The sequence below is a fragment of the Astatotilapia calliptera genome, chromosome 2 (assembly GCF_900246225.1).
Source record: "Astatotilapia calliptera chromosome 2, fAstCal1.2, whole genome shotgun sequence".
Lineage (NCBI taxonomy): Eukaryota > Metazoa > Chordata > Actinopteri > Cichliformes > Cichlidae > Astatotilapia > Astatotilapia calliptera.
Window position 1 is genome coordinate 14,225,928 of NC_039303.1, and position 23,796 is coordinate 14,249,723.

The 23,796-nt window shown below is 47.4% G+C and overlaps 1 protein-coding gene across 4 annotated transcripts in view; it reads right to left on the reverse strand.

Moving 5' to 3' along the window:
- Nucleotides 1–4,153: 4,153 nt before the first annotated feature.
- ppargc1b (peroxisome proliferator-activated receptor gamma, coactivator 1 beta) overlaps nucleotides 4,154–23,796 on the reverse strand; it is a 59,010-nt gene continuing 39,367 nt past the window's right edge. For all 4 annotated transcript variants that reach the window (XM_026185389.1, XM_026185397.1, XM_026185380.1 and 1 more), the window contains exons 2-12: nucleotides 22,180–22,365; nucleotides 17,295–17,489; nucleotides 12,934–13,059; nucleotides 10,706–11,669; nucleotides 10,532–10,577; nucleotides 9,746–9,810; nucleotides 9,047–9,650; nucleotides 8,796–8,853; nucleotides 8,508–8,626; nucleotides 8,054–8,181; nucleotides 4,154–7,858 (exon numbers count right to left, since the gene is read on the reverse strand). In XM_026185389.1, coding sequence (XP_026041174.1) covers nucleotides 7,767–7,858; nucleotides 8,054–8,181; nucleotides 8,508–8,626; nucleotides 8,796–8,853; nucleotides 9,047–9,650; nucleotides 9,746–9,810; nucleotides 10,532–10,577; nucleotides 10,706–11,669; nucleotides 12,934–13,059; nucleotides 17,295–17,489; nucleotides 22,180–22,365 — 2,583 coding nt within the window. In that variant the 3' untranslated portion in view covers nucleotides 4,154–7,766. The remainder of the gene's footprint in view (nucleotides 7,859–8,053; nucleotides 8,182–8,507; nucleotides 8,627–8,795; nucleotides 8,854–9,046; nucleotides 9,651–9,745; nucleotides 9,811–10,531; nucleotides 10,578–10,705; nucleotides 11,670–12,933; nucleotides 13,060–17,294; nucleotides 17,490–22,179; nucleotides 22,366–23,796) is intronic.

A 23,796-nucleotide genomic window follows, 5' to 3' on the forward strand; every position in this document is an offset into this window, starting at 1 on the left:
TCATCAAAGCAATTGACACTCGATTTGCAGCTGTATTAGCCTCCCATGAAGCAAGGATGGCAGCATCCACCATCCCAAAATTTCGACTCTGGTGGCTTGCTGATGATGAAAGAGAATCCATGAGAAGAACAATGGTCCAATGGTCTCCTCAACACAGAACCTTCTAATGACACCAGCACCACTGGACATGCCTCAGTGGGAAATGAGCCAGAAGATGATGATGACAGCTTCTTCAGTTTTCAGAGTACACAGGTGACCTGTTCTACAGCGGAGGATGAGGTACAGAGGTATCTTCAAGATTCAGATAAGACACTGACCTCATTAAAGAGATATCCATTGATCAGAGCCCTCTTCTTAAAGTACAATACAACTCTGCCATCAAGTGCTCCTGTCGAGCGTCTCTTTAGCCACGGAGGACTTGTTTTCACCCCACACCGTAACTGCATGACAGACAAACACTTTGAACAGGTGCTCTTGCTGCGTTACAACCGCCTTTACTGGACTGTAGACTAGGCGAAACAGATGTAGGTAGTCTGCTGAAACTATCTTGGTATTGTTCACAGATAGGGCTTGCAACCTCAGTATTTTGTAGTCTTTAGTATTTGTTTTTGGCATGCATTCAAAAAGCAGCACCTCATATGTTTACTGCAATTGTTCGCCAATTATTTGATTTTTGGGGCCAATTAAGGTTTTCAACCAAGCAGTTCAGCACTGACACCTTGGACAGTTCTTTGTTGCATGCCTTTGTTAAATGGCCATAAGGTAATGTTGCTGAGTTGCATAAAACATATATTGTCTTGTTTTAAAAATTATAGGGGTAAGGTTTAAAATGTAATTTCTCATTGTTACATTGAGTTTGAATATCTGAGTTGTATTGAAAAATCTTTTGTAATTTAAAATTATTGGTGGAAGAATAATATTGACAGTAAATGCCAAAATAAGATATTTTTAATTTTTGAGTATAATTTTATATATATCCTTTCTTGTCCTAATAAGAAAACAGTCATTGAAAATGCTGATATTTTTTCTCCTTCTGCAAGGCTACTTTTTATTTGAACTAAGTGATGTTGGTGACCATAACAGTAAATACTTTTCAATGGCATATTTTTTGTCTTCCACTTGTCAGGTTTATATATAAAAAAAATGTTAAGGAAAGACTGTGCTTTTTTATTATCTTTAAGAAGACAAAACAGCTTATACAAACATACCCAAGTCTTTGCTCCTCTACATTACATATATTTTCTTAAGTTGGGCTTAACAGTTAATTGGTAAAGAAAAACAAACAAGGATTTGCAGGATGTGATAGCGACATTTGTGTAGTTGTAAAAAGCATGACAATATATTAAGTAATCCAAAGTATTCAGAATATGTTACTCACATTGAGTAACTTAACGGAATACATTACAAAATACATTTTGAGGCATGCATTCTGTAATCTGTACTGGAATACATTTTAAAAGTAACCTTCCCAACACTGCTTGGAGCGTAAACCTGTGGTCGTGGTTTGTTGGGTAACACTACGTAATTTCCAACTTCAATATTCAATATATTTGATTTGAAATTAGAATGTAATTCTGAACTTTGGCTCACCATAGCGCTCACAGACAGACTGCGATCTCAACCAAGAGGATCGATGACACCTCTGTGGAATTGGACAATCAGAACATCAAACTGAAGATATTCGTATCTTTAGTCCTTCCTTTCTTGCCTCCACGCTCCCCACGCTTCAGGATCAGGTTCTGGGATGTTCTTCTGTGTTTTTGCTGGCGTGGGAATTGCAGCAGAGTCAAGAGCACGAGTGCAGCAGTGCTGGTGTAGTGCTGCCTCGTGCACAATCATCAGTGCACTCAGTGACGTGCGAATCACGGCCCAGCCAGCCGGAAACTCGCCAGCGGCCTGTTAATAGTATGCTGTTTAACCAGGGGAAGACTGGAGAGAGGGCATGTCCTCCTCTGTATGAGAGAGCAGGTCAGGCCGTGGCCAGGCACACGCTCATTAAGGTTTTACCGTTTTTCCTGCACTCGCAGGGCTGCAGCACAAACACACCCCCACAGGCAGCTCATCTGCATCGAATCCCACTCAGCATGCACCATCCTCCAGATCTGGACCGGTGTGACTCCGCCCCATCCTCAAAATGAAACCAAAGTGACAACAATCCAGTTACAGTGACCTGTCACCATCAGCCTGTCAGTTAAAGAGGACACACGCCCTAAATGTGCAAACTTTAACACGTAATGTGACTTACAGAACCCCCGCCCCCTGCCGTTGTGAAGGGGGAAATTATCTATAGAGATCAGAACAGGCTGTGTATCAGGCTGGAAACATGTTTATTTTAACATGGGACTCTATGGGAGTGACTCACTACTGCCTCTGCTGGATGCTAGAGGAACTGCAGTGGTTGGTGGTTTAAAGCCAACCTCATTTTTCAGCTCTGAAATTCAAAATCCTGCTCCTCACATAAATAATCAGGCCCCATCTTATCTTAATGACTTTATAGTACCAAATCACTCCATTAGAGCGCTTCACTCTCACACTGCAGGCTTATTTGTTGTTCCTAGAGTATTTAAAAGTAGAATGGGAGGGAGAGCCTTCAGTTTTCAGGCCCCTCTTGTGTGGAACCAGCTTCCAGTTCAGTTCAATCTTCCATTCAGGAGACAGACACCGTGTCTCGTCAGTCAAACAGACGGCACAGTGACTAAAATTTATTTGCGTCAGCGTAGTTTACTGTGACATGCACTCAACATCCCCGTGCACGACGTACCAAGTCACAGAGTTTAGTCTTAAACACTTTTGGCTCCGGAGACGATTTTGGAAATATGAGATGCAGTAATTTTTCAGAAGTGACATTTACTCTCAGGACTGGATCCAGCAACACTGAGTTCTTATTTGATCCTATTTACAGGAAACTGGCCGTCTCTAGCAGTGGAAGTATTGGATGCAGTATTGCAGTTCTCCTTCGTACTTCAACACAACATGAGTATTATTCTGAAAATCCGCCTATAAAGAAAGCACTTCCACTCTGCTAACAACGTCCCTGTATCAGAAACCAGCCATTCCCTCCACACTCGCCTCCGGCCTGCACTCGTGACCTGTGGGCAGCTCTTGGCCCTGCAGGTCTGATGAGCAGCTTCGAGGGGTGAATACTGGACAAAGTGCAGAAGTGATGGATTTGTACAGAGCCAGGAGGCCTCCCTTACCCCAGTTTGGTTGGAGATTTCTCCCGGTTAAAAGGGAGTTCTTCATTCCCACCATCGCCAAACGTTGTTTACAGGGGAGGTCTGATTGTGTAAAGCACCTTTAGACGACTACTACTGCGATTGGTGCTGTATGACAGGTGGTGACAGCATGAAAACTGAACATACTGTGGGCTGAAGCTGGTGAACCACAGACTGCTGCATTAAAACAGCAGAAAAAGCTTGTTTACGTGGGACAGAGTCAGTGGCTTCAATTTTCGGCCTTGACAAACGGCTGGAGACCTGGGTGGTCTTCCGGTGGCTTCGCCCGTTTGTGCCAAAAAGCAGCACGTGCACTGAAGGTTTGTTCATTAGGATTTTATTTTTGGAGGCAAATCAATGAATATATGTACTTTATACAGTATATGAGGAGCACATCTCTACAGTTTAATAATGTAAACAATCTCTGAAGAGAAATGTATTCAGTTTAAAAGGAAGCCATAATCTTCTGTTTTAAACTATTTACATGAATTAAAATATAATTTATAACATCAGATACTCCGCTTCTATGAAACTAGATTTTAACAATTCAAAAATACTGAAATGCCTTTGTCTCCACATTCTGCAGACATATGAATTCACACAAAACCAAAGACGTCCAAACTAAGTGGCATATAAATAAAAAAGAAGACACGCAAAATAAAACCAACATATGTAAAAATATAAAATCTCACTAGCAGTATTTACCTTTTTGTCTTTTACCAAAAACTAAGTTAAAAAAGAAAAAATAAGAATTTGTGAATCTGATAGTCATTAGATGTAAATAGACAGGAAATCAATAGAAATGAGAAACGATGAAACGAGTATGCCCTTTGTCGAGTTTCCAAACTCACATTTAGCAGATAAAGACGCGTCGATGCTGGGCTCCATTCTCAAACCAAAAACCCGACAAGATGTGAAACGAGGCGTGATCGGACGCGCTTTTTTTTTTTTTTTTTTTTTAAATGGCCACGGCGTCGCCAACGTAGAAAACCCAAGACGTTACGTGTTTTTCCACGAGCTGCGAGCCAAGCTCTTTATTACTGAAGATTTTTTAAAATTTTTTTGGTTAACCTGCCTAACAAATGATTTTCTTGCCATTTCCCATTTTTCTGAAAGGAAGAGTGGAAAGAAAGGTATTGCATTGTGACGAGGGTATTCCCTTTGGAAGGTTTTTTTTTTTAATTATTTGGATTTGCTGCCTGCTGACCTAGGACCTAGACCAGGCAGACAGCACTTTTATATATATATATATATGTATGTATGCTGAAATGTGTTCTCAAAACACTCAGGAGAATGATCAACATCAAAGTTTTCTATAAGAAAGTATATAATCATCTAGATATCTACACAAACACACAAATATATATTCATATATATGTATATATTTTTTATAATATGGCTATTGAAAAAAGTTGTAATTACGTCAGTAATTATTTAATAATAAACCACATTGGATTGGAAAGGAGGTTAAACAGTAATAATAAAAGCTAGTGGTTCCCCCGGCTGGTTTTTAAGGCTTGCCGTTTGGAGACGGGGGTAGCTGATGTCGTTCACCTGGAGGACTGACTGCAGAAACCCCTCTCGGTCTCAGATTTTCAAATTAAAAGCAGGGCGGAAACCTCAGCCAGAAACTCCGCCCACACACCTGTGCCTCTGCGGGGGGGGGGGGGGGGGTGCAGATATTTAACAGGGTCAAACCGGCGACAGCTTCCTTTTGTTTCCCCCCTCTCACATCCCGTGTTCTGGTCGCGGTGTGGATCGGCTGCTGCTGACACACGACAGAAACTCCTTCCCATTGGCTCTTTGATGGGAAACGCCGTTTCACCGTTTGTGACAATTTTGTGCAAGAGTAAATTCAGATGGCCATTCACGACGCACCGCTTTCCTCCCGCTGCGGTCTGCGCACAGAGCATCCGGCAGTACACCTCAGCACCACCCACACACATTATTTCCTCAGGATGTGAGGATGGCTGTAATCAGAAGATTATTACGTATTGCATCTTAAATTGCTTTTTCAGAAAACTGAAAACAAAACGAATCGTTTCATAAACAGCAAAGAAATGGGACGTGCTAGTGTGACGGACTAAAGGGAACTACAGTGTTGGATTTCCTCCCCGACCCAAACCAGCACCTCCCGCCTGATTCAGAATCAACAGTGACCCACCACCTTTACAAAAACACACAATACATTTTATGTTTACAATGAGGCATAGTGCTATGTACACATTATATACTCATATATTTCTTTTTAACATGTAAACCAGCACATTCTCTCACTTTTGAGTAGTATACATACTAAGCACAAATACTCATTCAGGGGTTCTTGTTCCTCCATCAGTATGTATACGTTTTGGACATCAGTGAGCCTTGGGGGAGGGGTGCGGCCCCCCCGGGACACTTTGCTTGCTGTTGTTTTAGTTTGAAACACTGAATAAGGCGCCTTTGTACTTAGTGTGCGTTCCTAATAAAGTCAGACAAGAATCAAGTGATGTAAACATTCAATTTTTTGTGTGTTACCAACAAGTCGATTAGATAGAGAAAGGAAGAGGAAGGGGAAAGAAGTGGGAGGAGTCTGGGGAAGACCCGGAACCCTCAAACCCAAAGAGAGAGAGAGAGAGTCGGGCCGGGAGCGAGGATGAGCAGATCAGGATTGGGCGCATTCCCGAGGAAGAACGAGGGAAAGACGGGTAACCTGACCTGCTCCGCCCCCCTGGCCCGGCACAGGTTAGGGTTAGCATCAGTAGTGTCCAACTTAAACACGAGACGAAGACGAAACACTCAGCTACACGAGGACACGGTCGAGACTCGAAGAAACAGACACGCCGAGGACCGCCGTGAGGCGGCCCCGGACACAGAGAGTAGCCCCCCATCGTGGCTAGTAGTGGTAGGAGTCGCAGTATTAAAAGAAACCCACCCACACTGCCCATCAGCAAAGAAAAGCCCCACACCGAAAACACAGAGCAAAGAAACCAGTGACAGACACTTATAAAAGAGGAGGGGGAGAGCGTACACAGACAAAGGGCGGGGGCGGATGGATGTGAGGTAGAGATGCTCATCTGAAGCAGGCGGGAAACCCCCGCTCTGTTCCTTCCCTTTCGGCCGGCCCCTTGCTCGTCCTCGGGCCATATCATGCCACCTCGCCGTCAGCTGTGGAGGCTCTCTCCCTTTGACGGGGTGCTGCTGCTGCTAGCTGCGCAGGGAATGTAAATCGGCCGCAAGCGGACGACCGCTGAGGCCGGAGCGGCTCACGCAGCCCTGCCAGTGTAGCCTTTTAAAGCACCGGAGAGCTCCACAATCTTTGGGCGAGCAGAAACGGGGAAAACGCCACGATTACATTCAGGTCCTCGAATACATTCCACGAGACCAGCCGATCCTTCTGCGTGCTGTCGAGGGCAAGGCTCGCGCCGCGGCCGGCCCACACACGTGACCCGCGGGCAGCTCTTGGCCCCACAGGGCTGATGAGCAGCTTCAAGGGGTGAATACTGGACAAAGTGCTGGATTTGTACAGAGCGCTCTCCATTTTCCTCACGCTTGCTGCTGTCCAGATGTAAACAGTAACGGTTGCATTGGCGGTTGGGGGGCTCCCATCAGGGAGACAGGGAGGCTCTAAGATCTGGGAAAAGTGTTTCCAACTTTCGTCCTGGTTCTGATGGATGTGGGCAAACTAATCTGTGCCTATGCCTCCATCTCAGGCCACGCCTCCAGGCGTTCAAGTAAACTCACATCTTATTTCAGTGCGTGTGAACGAGTGCGGGAACACTTTTCCCAAATCACGAAAGCCTTCGTGTGTGAAGCAGCAGCAGCAGCAGCCGTAACGTCAGCATGGCGGAGATCGGAGGGAGGGACAGCAGAAACAGGTGCGTCCTTACAGTGCATAGATCAAATCAAGGAAGCACTACAATTACAAAAAGGAAAAAACATGATTTTTTTTTCTTCATATTAGATTTGTAAACTTTCTCAGTCATAAAATAATTACATTAAACGTTTTCTTATATTCTTTGTCCATAACACACACACACAGTAATTTTAAAATTAATAACATCCACAATTTGTCGCTGAAACAAAGCAGGTTCTTTTTTGGGGTTATGCGACTGCACGAGCAAATGCAGCTCGTAGTCGCCTGTCGTGACCTCAGAGGGGCATTTCTCTTTTTTTACAAAACAAACAGAACAACGAACACATGGGGACACACACCACAACAACCAACGCCACGCAGGGATAGCAAGGATCTGCTACTGGGTCTCTCACGCCCGCTTGTCCACAGCGAGGCGACGGCATCCCAGTGCAGACAAGAAAGCAGCACAGAAGCGATCTCTCTGAAGTGACCCTGCACCGCTCTGCGGTCCCAGCGGCGCCTCGTTTATGAGCAGTGTCCTCCGGTGAAAGAACTTAAAAAAACAAGGTCCTCATTGTTTATTCCAACGGTAAAAATGTAAACATTTCGCGAGGTCGTCTTGTGAGGAGGAACCAGGAGTCAGTCTGAGGGCAGAGCCGCGTCGCTGCAGGGCTGATGCTCTTTACTAAGGCTGGCCAGACGGTGGACCTCTACTGTCAGCGGTGCAGGGACTTTTGGGCCTCCTTCAGCAAAGTGTCAAAGTCCATTGCGTCGTACTTGCTCTTGACCGGGCCGGGACCTGCCTCATCTGAAACACACAGAGCAAAGCTTCAGGTCAGGCGTGCTGCTGGGAAACAAACCACAGCTGGGTGCGTGCCCCGCCTCTACAGGCGGGAGGATGCTCTGCGGTAGCTGAAGTGCTCTTCCTCTGCAGCACTAATGACTGACACACCTGTCCAGGTTACTGAGTGCACCTGTGAGTGCTGCTGTGTGCGTTCATTACCGAGGTCTATGTAGCGCTTCCTCGTCAGCCTCCGCGGGCTCACCGGTCCGTTCTGGAAAACACCTTCCCGCTCTCTCCAGTGCTTCTGAACGCCCGATGAGCGGATCTTTATCACCCCGCAACGCTCCCTACAGGCCGGCAGAGGACAGGCGGTGCATTAGCTTACTGGTGCTTTAAGGCGTGGTGCAGACACGTGACATCCTGGATACAATGAAGCAGTGACTTCGCCTCTGACCCCAAAACAAAACTATTACATCAACACCACCAAATGTTTGGGTTTGTCTGCAACAACAGGAGTGGGCGCCATCATTAAATTAAAATTTCAAAGTCACATTTAATGAGCCCCTCAGGAAGTGACCCTCTCTGACCTTTAGGGGCTGTGGCCAATCACGAGACAGACTCAATGACACACACACACACACACACACACACACACACACACACACACACTTACTCGTTGCAGATGATGACTTTGCAGTCCTCTGCTTTGCCGAAAATCTGAAAGCGTTTCCTCAGCATGTTCTGGGTCACGCTGCTCGGCAGGTTGTGGATGTAAAACACCTGGCAGTTGTCCTGGCAACAGGGAAACCATGGCAACAGTCAGGACAAAGGACAATACAGAATACTGAAAGATGTGTGAACTAAAGCGAGGGGAGGCCGAGCGCAGAGCTGCTCTCAGGTACGCAGAGGCACACCTGACTGTGGCTACATCAGCACTCAGGCTCTGGAACGACGAACGTACCTCGTCAGGATTGGCTTTGATCCCCTGCGTGTCGTCAGGACAAATCTCCGAGTTCTCACTGAAAGAGCAGGGGTGGTTGAATGCGAGATTAGGACAAACACGAGGTGAAAATGAAAGACACGAGCAGGTAACAGGTGACTGCGGCAAAGAAAAAAACCTGTGTTCCAGAAATAATGACCTCTGATCTTTGACAATGTAAGACTCACTGGGATTCTGCTTCTACCCCCCCCCCCCCCAAGTGTCCATCTTACCTGGAGTCTTTCTTGCTGGAGGGGGAGTTGGGGCACAGGTGGGGGATGGGCGAGGGCGAGCGAGACACCGACGAGCCCTCTGCCTCTTCTTCAGAAGCTGGCGGCGTGGCAGCGTCCGACTGGCGGTCTGATCGGGGTGACGATGACGATGTCAGCTGCTCCCGCGGCTCTGCAGCCTCCGGGTGCACCAGCCCGTCTTCGCTCTCCTTCCCTTCCCGCTCCTCCTCGGCCACTCTGGGAGTTGGAGCACTGACTCTCTCGCTCTCTGCTCGTCCCTGTAACATGGCGCCAAAGATGGCAGCGCTACGCTTGCGGCTCTCGCCGAGGCTCAGCAGACAGTAGTCATGGTCACCAAAGCCACGGTGGGCGTCAGTCTCGCTGGCCTGGCCCATGCGCCTCAGCTGAGCGTATAGCTCCGTCTGCTCTGGCAGCTTCCGCTGGTGGTGAGCCCGGCTCGCCCAGGACGAGGTCTTTACGGCAGCACTGCTGTTTGAAGCCAGGTGGGCGGGCTCGCTTCCGCCACCTCCACCTTTTCCTCCGTCTGCCGGCTTGAACAGCTCGTCTTCCACGGGCTTGTGAGGCGGAGTCGTGGGAGGGGTGAGACCTGAGTGGGGACGACAAAGGCTTGAGTACATGAGCGAGAAACAGCATGTGCAGCTATGATGTCATCGCGTGGGGCCCCAGCAGCAAGAGGCTTACCCGCCGTTCCGCACAGGTCCACGCTGAGCGTCTGCTCAAAGGCCTTGGTGCTGTACTGGGACTCTCTGCCGGATCAAAGCAGAGGACACGTTAGAGCCCTGAACACAATCACCATTCAATAATGTTCAAAAAAGTACTCTGTCTGCCCAAATTAAATTCTGAGAAACCAGCCAGGGTCCTGATGAATCTGGGTCTGGCTTAAAAGTTCAGAAATGGCCCCATGGATGGTGCTGAAGCCTTTTATCCTGAAATCTCATCAGACCCACAGGTGAGCAGCCGGAATGTGATGGTTCTTCCTGTTTTGGTTACCTTATGCTAGAACTTCTGATGAACATGAGCGTCTTTTATACTGAAGTAAAAGTGAGCTCAACTGGAGAGAGACCGTTTCACTGCAGGGTAAGTGATGTCCCTGTGTTCCTGCACGGAGCCTTAAATTTAGTGTCAGCCCAAACAGTGCACACACTGACAAACTGCCAACCATTTAAATTTTTATAATTAAGATCATTAAGCAAATACCCAAACAGGAAGAAACGAATGAATGGAGGTTTTTATGGTTTCCAAGTGATTAACAGTCATTTGCATGTTTACAGGCTTTAGATTAGCACAGCTGAAACAATCCTCTCAGCATCATAATCTGAAGTATGTTCAGCGTGGAGCGCCTGCTGAGTCACCTCTGCACTGCTGTCAGCTCAACGTTAGTAAACCTAAAGTGAAGTTTCCGGCCTAAATAACTATGGTGCACCTGCATGATGAAACCTACAGGTACTCTGAGCTGTGAATACTCACCCTGCAGACTTTGTGTTGAGAGGCAGACACAGGCAGGCTGGCTTTTCTGCAACCACAACAAAAATCCTCTCACTGCCATGTACAAACTCATCAGCATGTAGGTCAGTATTGCTGTGACGAGGTCACACTCGCAGGCCCCGCCTTCACGAACGAAGGAGGACGTGCGTGACGTACCGTGGCAGCAGGGGTGACTCAGCTCACTGGACGTTAGCTTTCCCCTCAACGTCTCCGTCGCGCTTTCCCCTCCAGCTTGGGTGGGCGGCAGTTTGAGCCCCACCCGTCCCTCCTTCCTGTCTTCTTCCCTGGCCCGTTCAGGCCGCAGCCTTTTGGCAAAGCGGCTGGGAAACGATGCCAGCCGGCGTGAGCGCCGAACTGAGAAGGAGCCGCTGCAGTCTGCAGTCTTCTCCGGGCTTCGTGGTGGCTCAGAGGAGTGGCTTCTCCTCTCAGGGGTCTCAAGGTCTGGCTTGGGGTTGGCGGAGGTGGGGATTTGGGCCGGGCCTGAGGGAGCGGGTTCTCCCGTTCGGTCGGGGCTGAGAGAGTAGGGTGGGCGGTGCAGTCTGTAAGGCTTGCTCACGTCAAAAGAGCTGCTCTGCTGCAAGAGCGTGCGGAGAAGGGAGTCTGCCTTCATCTCCCTTCGCCGAGCGAAGGGGAGCTTCCTGGTGGCGGTGCTGGCTGACCCAGTCGAGCCCCCGCCGGTCCCGGGACCAGCCACCAGTACCACTCTACTGTGAGAGGTTGTGGCAGGTGAGCGGGGGGCCTCAGGTCGGGCCCGGGACCGCAGCAGGTCACGGTCCTTACGATCCCAGCCCTGCTGCTTGCGCGAGGGCAGGCAGTAGGTGTGCATGTACCTGATCAACTCCACCACAGACTGCAGCTCCTTCTCTGAGCTGAACTGAGGCTTCGGTGCCTCAACGGGGGCAGCGGCCACGCTTGCCGCTCCCTCTGCTTCACTGCTGGAGGACTCCTCCTCCTCTTCTTCCTCCTCAGACTCACTGTCCTCGTCCTCCTCTTCCTCGTCCTCCTCCTCCGTGTCAGGAGCCACAGTGTCCTCCGTGGTGGTGAGGTGGCGGTGAAGCTCTGTGCACAGACGCCCAGCGGGACGCACCGCCCGGGGCTTCCTCTCCTGAGGGACGTCACTCTGAAGATGGAGACAAACAAGCGGTTAGAACAGGAAGTGCTCTGCATTACAGGATAAAAAACATGGCAGTGGGGGCGTGTCTACCAACAACCTGCAAAAAGCACTGCCCAAATGAGCACCACAGTCTACCAAGAGCATAAACCAGAGGGTGAGAAACAAGGTGAGCATGTAGGAAAAAATAACATGCGAGGGAAATATGATGATGCTCAGCTCTGTGTGTGCACCGCTGAGCAAAAACAGCTCGGCTCACTGTAAAAATGTACTATAACGTAACTTTATTAAGTATCCATGGCAATAGATGTTGTTTCCCTCTGCAGGAGGCAGTATCAGTGCCATAAATGATTTTGAAGCCATACTACCTCACAATGCTACTGAGTAGCTGTAGTCTGTTGTGATTGTTATCACAACAGATGATAAGGATCAGTGTAATTAGACTCAAATTCTACAACAATTCTCAGAATTGCTTTGTGTTTGACGCCAGTGTGCTGGTAGACGGCATGTTCAGGTGGCTCAGAGAATCTGATGGAATTTGGAAGCTGGATTTTAAAGAAAACAAGCCATCGGGACGAAACAAAAACACGATCTGAAGGACAAGAAAGGAAAAGTCAAAAGGCCTTTCTGTGCCTAGATATTTAAAAGCTTGTGGAACAACTTTTTGGTCTGCAGCCCTTGTAGCATCGGTGCTGTGAGCTAACACAGTTCAGGCCTGCTATGCAGTAATGAAGGATGCAACTACAGCAGCCTGTAGTCTTCCACTACATCCTGATGCTTCAGATGAACTGTTTTGTTTCATTCTCCTGTCTGCAGCTGTTCCTGGAAATGAAAAATGAAGCCCCACACAACAAAACATGGAAGCGGTTTCCTGCCCTGCACAGAGGCTCACGTTTAATGTCTGTGCTGCGTGCAGCTGTGGATTATCCACATAACTCACTGCTGCCCTCACACCATCTGCCACAGCACAGCTACGCGGCTCTAAAGCTAAAGCCACAGCTCTGTGAACTCCGTCCAGCATCAACAGCATCCTCTCCTCGGGAAGGTCTCGGCAAGCTTTTATTCTACAGCTTAACAATCTGTAAAAACTGCTTCGTACTGTACCATTTACTGCTGATGTACTACTACCTACGCAGCCACGAGTACTGCGTCGACTCATTGTAAAAATCCAGAGACTGGAGAATTTAATTTTGATAATTCGTTGCTCTGTTGAAAACCTAATTCAACAAGTAGTGAACTTTTAAACAGCACGTACTGACAGGAAGTGTCTCACCTTCAGCAGAGGCCTGACCGGACGAAGGCGCAAGCTTCTGTTGCAGTAGCGATGGCCATTCACGCCCTCTTTGTGCACGTCCATGCCTGCAGGCATGTTGGGAGGCGTCAGCAGCAGCTTCTTCAGCTGAGGAGGAAGAAAATCAAAAGGTTTCAGAAGTGTCTTCATGACGTAGACATAGAGCGCCGCTTTGTGCGCGTGCACGACGGCGAGGCGGATGTACAAATGTAGTAAAAACACAAACACGGGAGAGGGCTCACAGAGAGATGAATGCGCCAGTTTTTAATCTACGTTCTGTCAGCTGTTAACACTTCGCTGATGGATGTTTGTACAAGAGTAACATGCAGGCCGGGTCAACATACTGTACATTTATCACTCGACTAAAGCTGACAGCGACACGGCACGCTCACGTTCCCATTAAAAACTCTCTCTTTCTATAATAACCGAGCACGACTGCTCCTTCATCCCTCCATCACAGTCTTCTTACAGGCATGAAGCCAACCTGTCCTTCATCATCCCCCAGTATTACCCTTCAGCTGAATATTAACACTAGCACCCCCCAAGCCCCGCCCACTGTCCTCGTCGCCCATTCAGTGCAGGTCTGAGCTTCATGTCAGCTCCATCAGCTCCTTTTTCAGTCTCTCTGAATCGCTGGTAGAAACTCACGGATGTTGCCGCTTTATAAAAACTCTGTTTCTGATTGGGGCCGTCACAGGTAAGCAACATTATATGAAGACCTACTGCAGGGCGTGCAGAGCGTTTATGATGGCGTGATGCTGCGGCTGACTCTCTGGAGGTCAGCATTAGAAGCTGTGTACCTGTGAGCGACGCTGCACATCATCACCAGCCGTCAGCACTGGCTGCAAGCACAGATACTATCTGGGTCGGGGTGAGTGGGCCGGTCGCCCACATCGTTAATGGGCCACAGCGGCTCTTTGTGGGCGAGCCAACTTGGCTCTGAGCGCGTGCTGATGCTCCGCTCAGAGTCCCATTGAGGGGCGTGAAAGTGGCAACTGAAGGTTTGTGTCTGTTTGGACCACTGAAAGCATCCGGGGCCCTCAAACACACAGTTTACTCTTCTTCGCTCTACTCTACTCTGGACACCTCCCACAGCTTCAGTGGCCTCATCAATGGAGGCCTTGTTCTACACTGGGACAAATAGTCATGAAGAAAGAGCCAAGGGCCAATCACATGTGAACAAACTGCAAGAGTGTGCACAAGCACCGAAAGAGGGGGACACGGTGCAGAGAAAACACATGTTAAAAGCTTCTGCACGGCTCTTTTAGCTCTGAGGAAACTGAACTTGTCACTGTTTATGCAGCTTTATACGTATATGTCATGTAATTATAATCACGCCACACCGACACGACTTTTAGAAGACTTTGGAACAAAATTTAGGATTCTAGGATTTATCAGTAGAGGCCGCCACCTCATTTAAGCCTGAACACAGTGACAGCAGTCATGTGACAGCACGCAGAGTAAAGAGAATAATGTTGTTAGGAGGCTGCTCTGCCTGCATGGATGTCCGGCTGCTGCACCTGTGAGAACACCTTCACTTTTTAAAATTGTTTCTCAAGTCAAACGCAGCCCTGTGCAGTGTAATAATTTAAAGCTATTTAAAGAGTCTCAGAGTTGCATCTGTCACAATCAAACTGCTCTGGAGTTTTCTACATGTGGACCTTTGGGATCAATATTATCAAAAGTGCACCAAAACTTCAAGAATAAACGACGGCGACAGTCATGAAGTCTGAGCTGGCGTTTCTGTGACCTTCGGGGTCTCGTACTTACAACCTGAGTTCTGGCTGACTGATGACCGCCGAAGCTTCAAGGACAAACGTGTGAGACAGCAGAGACGACGGCATGTCGTGGCGTGACAGCTCACTATCTTTGGCCTGTTTTGCACCAAACAAAAGCTTCATTGCATTTAACCGCCTGCAGCGATGCCAGACTTCCTGCCGGCACACACTCACCATTAGCGCTCACAGGCTTGACTGCTTCTTTTTTGGCTTCCTCAACAGCCAAACTGTCCTGATTACTGAAACATTTACCGTCACTGCAATTTCCACCAATTTGGAAGGAATGCCCTATTTTCCTGCTAATGCCTCTCAGATCCGTCCCCACTACTGTTAGTACACTAGAGTACTCCAGTCATACAGTAAAACCTCTGTCTTACTACCTTGTATATAAGTATTATTCCTAAACGTGTCGTTGGTGATGTGTTCTGCATGTTGTCAAACTGAACACTCAATCCCAGTGGTGTCACTAAAACAGCTCGCAGTGGGTGCACACACTTTACAGTGTAGCTTTAAATGAACAGGGATAACGATGATGGGGCCCTGGACACTGGACATGATTACACCAACACTGTCAAGGCTCCACCTACGTGTCTGTTAGTGTCTGTGGTTCTGTAGTCTTCGTGTTCAGATATTATTTAGGTGGGGAACAGAACCTCTCATCATTTATATTTGGCGCTCCTTGACCTCTTGGTCCTTTTGTATACATACGTGAGAAGCATGAGGCATAAAAATGCACAGATTCCTTCTTTTATACTGCACCGCACCGACCTCTGACCCCAGCTCCAACCTCTGACCCCAGCACAGATATGAGCAGGTGTCAGTTACATTAAGTTAGTAAAAGCATGAAGTGGAGGTGCTGGGGTGGGGTGGGTTGCAAAGCGGTTTGAAGAGGTAACAGCAGGCAGGCTCCCACCCTGAGCCTGGTTCTGTTGGAGGTTTCTTTTTGTTCAAACAGTTTTTCCTTTCCACTGTTACCAAGTGCTTGCTCCTAGGGGGTTGTCTCATTGTTGGGGTTTTCTCTCTATTACTCCAGTATAAAGTATAAAGCGGCTTGAGGCCAAAGCAGTTACTACAGTGCACCTGTACCAGAGAAGAGCAACGGCTGATATGCTGCCATCGCTCAGTCTGCTTCCTCACGGCTTACACACTGCAGCACAGCTGCATTCACTGTAAGGCTCCATCATTCATTTGCTGGTATAATTCTGCGGAGCAGTTCAATCCAAGGAGACTCAATGGTGTCTTCTTTCACTGTAAGAACATATTTTATTGTTCCATAAAGGATATTGACCCGTTCTTATCTCACAGTCTATCACTGCATTCATTTTAGAGCCCAGCAAATGTGGCTCAACAGGGTGGTTTTATAGATGGCCTCATCGTGTCAGTACAAAAAGAAGTCAGAGCATGCTGGTAAACATTTACACTGCAGGTATTCAGACATCCGCCATGACTCACGACTGCCAAACAATAGCATCTTTGTCAGCTGCCGCTAAATCAGAGCACACAAGTAAAGCCTGCGAGCACTGTGCGCTGAGGAAGCGGGTGGATTTGTGTTTGTGACGAGAGCAACAAGACCGCATTGGAGGTAATCGCATGAGCAGTCAAATAACTTCCTGCTTCAATTACCTCCAGGCTGAGCCCAGCAGGGGGGGCTCAACAGGTTTCAGAGTTTTTGGTAAGGAGGCGACGGGCTCAGGTGCACACAAGGGCTGATAACGGGGGAAGGGGCAAGTGGGGAGAGAACAGGATTTGTTCCAGGAAGAGTGATTCAGGGAACAAGGAAGAGGCCCGGGGGGGGAGAACAGACACACACACACTTCAGCACAAAGACCAACACAGACCACCTCACTCATGGTCCTGAGACTGTGTAGGTCTGCAGAATCATCAAATCACTCACACAACTTTGAAAGTTTCCTAAAAGTCTGAAGTCAGCAGCTCGCTGTAAGAAACTGTTGTATCGCCGTTCTCAACACATCTCAGACTTTATTCTTTTTCAGGATTTCATCATTTATGACCAGATCTCATTGTCACACAAACCTCTACAAGGCGCTCTCTCTGAAGCATTTCACCCTATTTGTGTGACTGAAATAATGCCTGGTTCCCAGAAACGGGACCCCCACCCCCACACACACACACAGGATGAAAGGTTACTTTGTGCTGCTCTGTTTTCCTGCAGTTAAAGGCAGACTTTGAACCTCGCAGGCCGATGAGGGGATCATGAAGGTTAGTGAGATGGAGATACGGGGGAGAAAGCTGCAGGGAGAGCATGGGAAAGGAGAGGCTCAGCACGTCGGGGTGACGAGGGCTGGATAGGGTTTGAAGCTCGCATTAAAGGATCTCTGTCTGTTGGGCTGTGAGAGACGTTTGATTTGCAGACCAATGACAAAAGAGAAACAGGAGATGAATACCAAACATAACAGCCCTCTGTTATGTTTGGTATATTCATCTCCTGTTTCTCTTTTGTATACCAAACATAACAGAGGGAGATGTGGAAAATTGAGGTCCAGACCCAGAATAGAGACAAAAGAAACCGTTCTGATGCTGCTTCACGCCGCTCTGTGTTCTTACCAGAGACGGGTCCTCGGTCTCGGACCCCAGAGGCTGGCTGAAGTCCTCGGCGCTGAGAGAAAGACCATCTTCCTCTTCTTGGCTGGGCTCCTCCCCCAGGGCGGGGAACACAGAGAGTCCACCCACCTCGGCATCCACAATCCCATCCAAACTGTCGGTGAGAGCGGCGAGCAGAGCCGCGTTCTCCTCTTCTATCTGCAGGAAGAGAACATGGGCGGGATCAGGAACACCGATACAAACCTCAGAGACCCACTATTAATCCACCACACCAGATCTATCACCATCACCACATTCATATGAATGGATGGATGTTTGGATGGATGCATGGATGTATAGATGTATGTTTGGATGGATGGATGGATGTATACATGGGTGGATGGATGGATGTATAGATGTATGTTTGGATGGATGGATGGATGGATGTATACATGGGTGGATGGATGGATGTATAGATGTATGTTTGGATGGATGGATGGATGGATGTATACATGGGTGGATGGATGGATGCTTGGATGTATAGACAGATGTCTTGGTTCTCAGACTGAAGGACTCTTCGGGAGCTGAATCACTCCTCAAACAATGCCCCATACATTCTGATCACTCTTTCTTCTTGTTTGTGTCATTTATCACAATAACATCACAGGTCAGGTGACTCCACTCTGACCTTTGACCTTGTTATCTCCGTCAGTACGACACTGAGTTCTCTGCAATGCTGCATGTGCACTTCTGTAATGTTTCAGCATGAACATTGTCTCGTTTGAAGAAAATAATGTTTATGTGTAATTTCAGTCCAAGCTCAGCTCTCTTTCCACCGCTGGCCCTCCTGTGACATCCACACAGGAGTTGTTTACTGTTGATGAGCTGCCATCTTGCTGAGAGCAGAGTCTGGTGGAGAGGCGATAGCACGGCTGGCCTACGGGAAGCCAGCGAGCTTCATTCATCTGTCTCTCTCTTTTATCATCCAGATCCATCTGTCCCCAGCTGCCAAAACTATTTATTCCTACATTTATTCTCCATCTTCAGGCCAGCTCACGTCTTCTCTGCGGGAATCTACACAGAGCTACATCAGCAGAGGAAAGCCTTTGATTGGCTAAAAGCAATACTTAATTTAACAGTCACAGAAAAACAGATTTACATTTACCTGACAATCAAAATACAGACACTTACTTACTTACACTTTGTTAGGTACATCTGCTAGTACTGAGTTTAACTCTTCATGGCTCAGATTCAACAAGCTGCTCAGAGACTGACATCATTATGACATCATCACACAGCTGATGCAGATGTGTCTCCTGCATCTCAAAGCTGCTCTGCAGGACTGAGATCTGTGTCTGTGGAGGCTGCCTGAGTGCAGTGAACTCACAGTCATGTTCTAGAAACCAGTCTGACATGATCTGAGCTTTGAGACACGGAGCTTTGTTATCCTGCTAAAGACGGTGGAATGAGGTCATAAAGGATAGGCGTGGTCAGCGGCAGCACTCGGCCAGGCTACGGAGTTTAAACGATGCTCAGCTGGTACTGAGAGTCACACCAGCAGCAGCCTGAACACGGACACAGGCAGGATGGATCCATGCTTTAAACTCGTCAGACCAGGAGACGTTTCTCCAGCTTCTGTTGTCCAGGTTTGAGAGTCTGTGTTAGCCATAGACTCAGTTTCCTGTTCTTACTGACAGCAGTGACACTGGTGTGGTCGTCTGCTTCTGGAGCCCATCTGCTTCAAGGTTCAGAGACGCTCTTCTGCAGACTTTGGTCGTGTCCAAATTCATGGGCTGCATCCTCCTGAGGACCCGGCCTTCGCAGTCTACGTGGGCCAGGTCCTCAGAAGGTTGGGTAGGCCGGAAGTAAACGGCCGTGAAATTGGACGGTCTAGCCTTCTGATTAGCGTCACCGCTGTCTCGGTGGAGTTTAATAAACTCAGCCGTCTGCTCTTTGCTATCTAAAATATAACAGGACACTGGCGTAAATTCTCGACTGTCTCATACTTCTGTTTAATCAGGTTTCTGTTTGACGTTTAGTCAGCTGTGTGAAAACCAAGGAGGAACCCACCCGGGGGATTAATAAAGTTTTATTTTATCTAATCTAATCTAATAACTTTAATCTCAGCCAAACCGATTTACTCACGAACAAACAAAACACTGAAAAAAGCCCAACAATAACATTTTTAGGTTGTCTAAGTGACTTATATATTACGTTTAACCTGAGCAGCGAAAGTCCGCGGTGATCTGAAAATGATGTGCCGGGAGTTGTGCCGTTCTCGGCCGCATCAGTAACCCTCGAGCTCCCGGCTAGCTGTCGAGCTGGTGGGTAGCAGACGTCTCCGAAAATGTCGAAGCACTTTTGCAAATATGCGATATCTTGATAAACCGAGCAGATATTTGATGTTTACACAGCTACTTTCTCGCCTGAAAATATGTTAAAAGTTTATTTTGTGACCCAGAAAGATTAGTAAGAGTAATTTTAAAACTTAGTAGCGGCCGCCATTGTTGGAAACTGGAGTTTGGCTGGGCCGCGCTATGAATTCTGGGATATGGTAGGCCACGAAGGACACATCCGACCCATCCTTCAAATTCGGAGAAAAGGAGGACGCATTTGTCGGCTGCATTCGGAGGAGTCTACGAATTTGGACAGCCTTCGGCGCGTCGCTGTGACGTAATCGGTCTACAAATGCGGCCTCAGGAGGATGCAGCCCATGAATTTGGACACGACCTTTGGTTGTAGCGAGTGCTTACTGGAGTTATTGCTGCCTTCCTATCAGCTCTAAGTAGACTGTCCATCCTCCTCTGACCTTAGCGAGTCATTTCCTCCCACAGAGCTGCTGCTGGCTGGTTATTTCCTCTGAGCTCAGAGATGGTTGGAGATCAGTGTGTGAAACACTCAGACCAACAACCATGCCACATTCTTTCTTCATCATTCTGATGCTCGGTCTGAGCTTCAGCAGCTTGTCTTGCCGTGTGATTGGCTGACACACGAACAGCTAAATAGATGTCCACTGAGCATGTGTGGGCTTTTATTGCTAAAATCATAATTCTAAATCAATTTGCTCTTTCCTTTCCTGATCTCTGCACTCTGAGGTTAAATTAAGTCACACAAACACGATCGATAACCTCCAGCTGGGGATGAGATTGCGACACGCGACCGTAAATAAGCACCATATTGACTGATAGCAGAGGGGCAGAGACACTGGGAGGGCTTCATGTGCCTGCTTATCACTCTATTCATTACTCGTATTCATAATCAAACGCGGTCTGACCATCTACACTGCTGTTTTAATCTGATCAATATAGTATTGACTGAAATATAACATATCAGAGGAATGAAGGGGGGTGCTGTGTTTTTCAAAGCTGTACATGTGCAGAGTGAGTTTGCAGAAACAGAAAAATGAGTGAACACAGACCAGAACGCATCAGGAGGAGCAGTTACTGGTGACAAACACAGAAAGGAAAAAGTGCCATGAAGCCATCAAAGAGCTCCCGATACCACAAAGGCCGGGAAGTAAAGCAGCTGCAGTGTTTGATCGAGACAAAGAACCAGAAAAACGGTGAGATTAACGCGCCCGTTTCCTCTTCGTGTATTTTCTTATTAGTCGGCTGCTGTTAGACATGAAGAATCTCACTGCTGTAACTTCTCAGTATGAATACACCTGTGTCCATGATTGTGTCTATGCGACTGTGTGTGTGATTTTGTCTGTGCTGTATGATTGTGTCTGTAACTGTGTCTGTTGTGTGTCTGTGATTGTGTTTGTGCTGTATGATTGCGTCTGTAACTGTCTGTGTTGTGCGTCTGTGATCTTGTGAAGTTTAGTTTCGTGTCAGCAACAGGAAGTCAAAGAGTCGCTCAGGCGGCAGCTAATGTGGATCGAAGTAAGAATAAAACTGAGGCGCTCAGAGTGCAGACAGGGGCTGTGGGTGTTTATTTACCTGAATTCCCATAATGCTTTGCCTGTCTTCATTTAACCAATACTCTCTGTGGCACATTGCAGCATCAAAGCAATTTCCATCAGCAGACTTGCATTACACAGCAGATGATGTGGACCTAAATGCTACTTTATCTCTCCGTTATTGTCTTTTTATTCTCGAGGTGCTCTCAATTTAGCCTCCATAATGGGACTGCAAGACTTTGCAGGGACTGCAAACCTATGGACGATCAATGATCCAGGGCCGGCTCGCAGATAAAGAAAGATTAGAAGGGTATTCCTTGAATTCATCCCGGAAGGGCACCAGACACCGGAGCCTCGGGCTTTCAGCGGCCCAGCAGATGTGCTGCTTGCATCATCGTGTTACACGCAGCATAACTGGGAACTACTTTCTTGGCTGGGCCCACACATGTCCACATCTAAGCACAAGGGTCAAGACAGGGGTTTGGGTTTTACACCCACTTCAGCATAGGAAACTTTGGCTCTCTAACAACATGCTTCTGAGACCCAATTCCACGAAAGGCACGTGTGAGATTCAATTAACAGCTGAATTAATTCATAAAACAACAGCTTTGGTCAAAAGGTCTGAAAAAACAAGAAGGTGCCAAAACAAAAAGCACAGATTCAGCCTCTGTTTGGTGTGAAGTGCTGAGACAAGCCTGCAGCGCGTGGACATGTTTGCCAGCTGATTCCGGCCTAACACCTCGTGCTCGCCTCAGTTCACTAAAATAATATCAGAGCATATATTTTGTACACTGTGCAGCTAAAGGAGTCAGCAGGGAGTATTTGGGAAGTCCTTCACACAACACCAACTTTGTCTCAACACTAAACAACAGACGAAGATTCATTTCCCTCTGACCACCAGCTCTTCCAAGAATAGAAAGATAACGAGCATAGGTATGAGAAAGAAAGACGCCGAAAAAGGAGACGTATTTTCGAGAAGAGGCGCCGGCTTCAGGACAGAAACCTCACCTCGAACAGCTCGTCTGCTGTGCTGTAGTGAATGGAGGCCGGCGACGCGTTGGCCGACTGATCGTTGCACCACTGCAGCTCGCTGAGGCAGTTGACGCTGTCAAAGTCGCTGGTGTCCAGCTGGGAGAGGTCAATGTCCGGGAAGTCGGTGTCCAGACGGTCCGAACACACCTCCTCCTCCCCATACTGAGGACGGAAAAAGAGAAGGAGAGGTCACGTTAGTTAAACATTGAGATCAAAGCAGCATTCCCAGGAGCCTGGGTTCTTTCGGGATACAAAAAAATAGCACAAGTCACAAAGATCACAGCTGGGTAAAAGTGTTTTTGTTCTGCTTTGCCTTAAGCAGTGGATGATGCTATCTGTGCTCTCTGAAACACAAACGTGGAGATGGTTCTCCTTCCACGACTCCGATGAGTCTGAATGTTTCTGTGTGGTTGTACTGTCAGAGCTTCAGTTCCAATCAAGCCGCCCTTTCTCAAAGTGAGAGGCACTTTGGATAAAAGTCTGCACTGTAAATCACTGTTCGCTGTCAGCATCACAAGGAGCTCTCATCAACAGCTGCTCATTAGATGTAATAAGGCTTCCACATTAGAGGAGGTTCAACACCAGGATCGCACAGACTGTCTGTCACATGTACAGTCGCCCAGTGTGGACGGTCATCATCTATTAATGCACGTCTCACTGTGGTCACAGTGACACATGTGATGAGTGCTGGTTTTACTGAGCTGCATGTGTATTCTGACCGAGGAGGTGGATGGTTGATATAAAAATTCAAATTCAAATTTTATTTGTCACGTACACAGTCATACACAGTACGATATGTAGTGAAATGCTTGGACAACTGCTCGTGACCTAAAGAAAACAAAAAAGGAAAAGGCTATGAATAAGAAAGGAAATAAATATGAAAAATTAAAAAGGGTAAATTTAACTAGGAAGGAATAAAATATAAATTAAGGTTAAAAATGAAATAACTGTACAACACAAATTAGAATGAAGGGTAAATTTAACTGGGAAGAATAAGATAAAGATAAATATATAAATTAAAGTTGAAAATAAAATAACTGTACAACAAAATACACAATATAGAACTATATAAGAATGTATGAAGAAATCTAAATATAAATAAATATATACACAATAACAGCAGCTATACAAGTATTAACCGGAAATGAAGAATATAGTGACCAGTGTTGTGCAAAACCAAAGTCCAGAAAGTCCAGTGTGTGTGTAAGAACTGTATGTGTGGGTCAGTACTGTGTGGTGGTGTGATTGAGAGACCGTATCGCCTGCGGGAAGAAGCTCCTCCTCAGTCTCTCTGTGTTGGTCTTCAGGGAGCGGAATCGCTTTCCTGACCTCAACAGAGAGAACAGTCTGTTGTTGGGATGGCTGAGGTCCTTCACGATCTTCCTGGCCTTGGTCCAGCACCGCCTGCTGTAGATTGAGTGCAGGTCAGGGAGCTCGGAGCGGATGGTGCGCTCAGCTGACCGCACAACCCTCTGTAGAGCTCGTCTGTCCTGCATGGTGCTGTTCCCGAACCAGGTTAAGATGTTTCCCGCCAGGATGCTCTCTATGGTGCACGAGTAAAAGTTCCTGAGCACCTTGGAGGGCAGTTGGAAG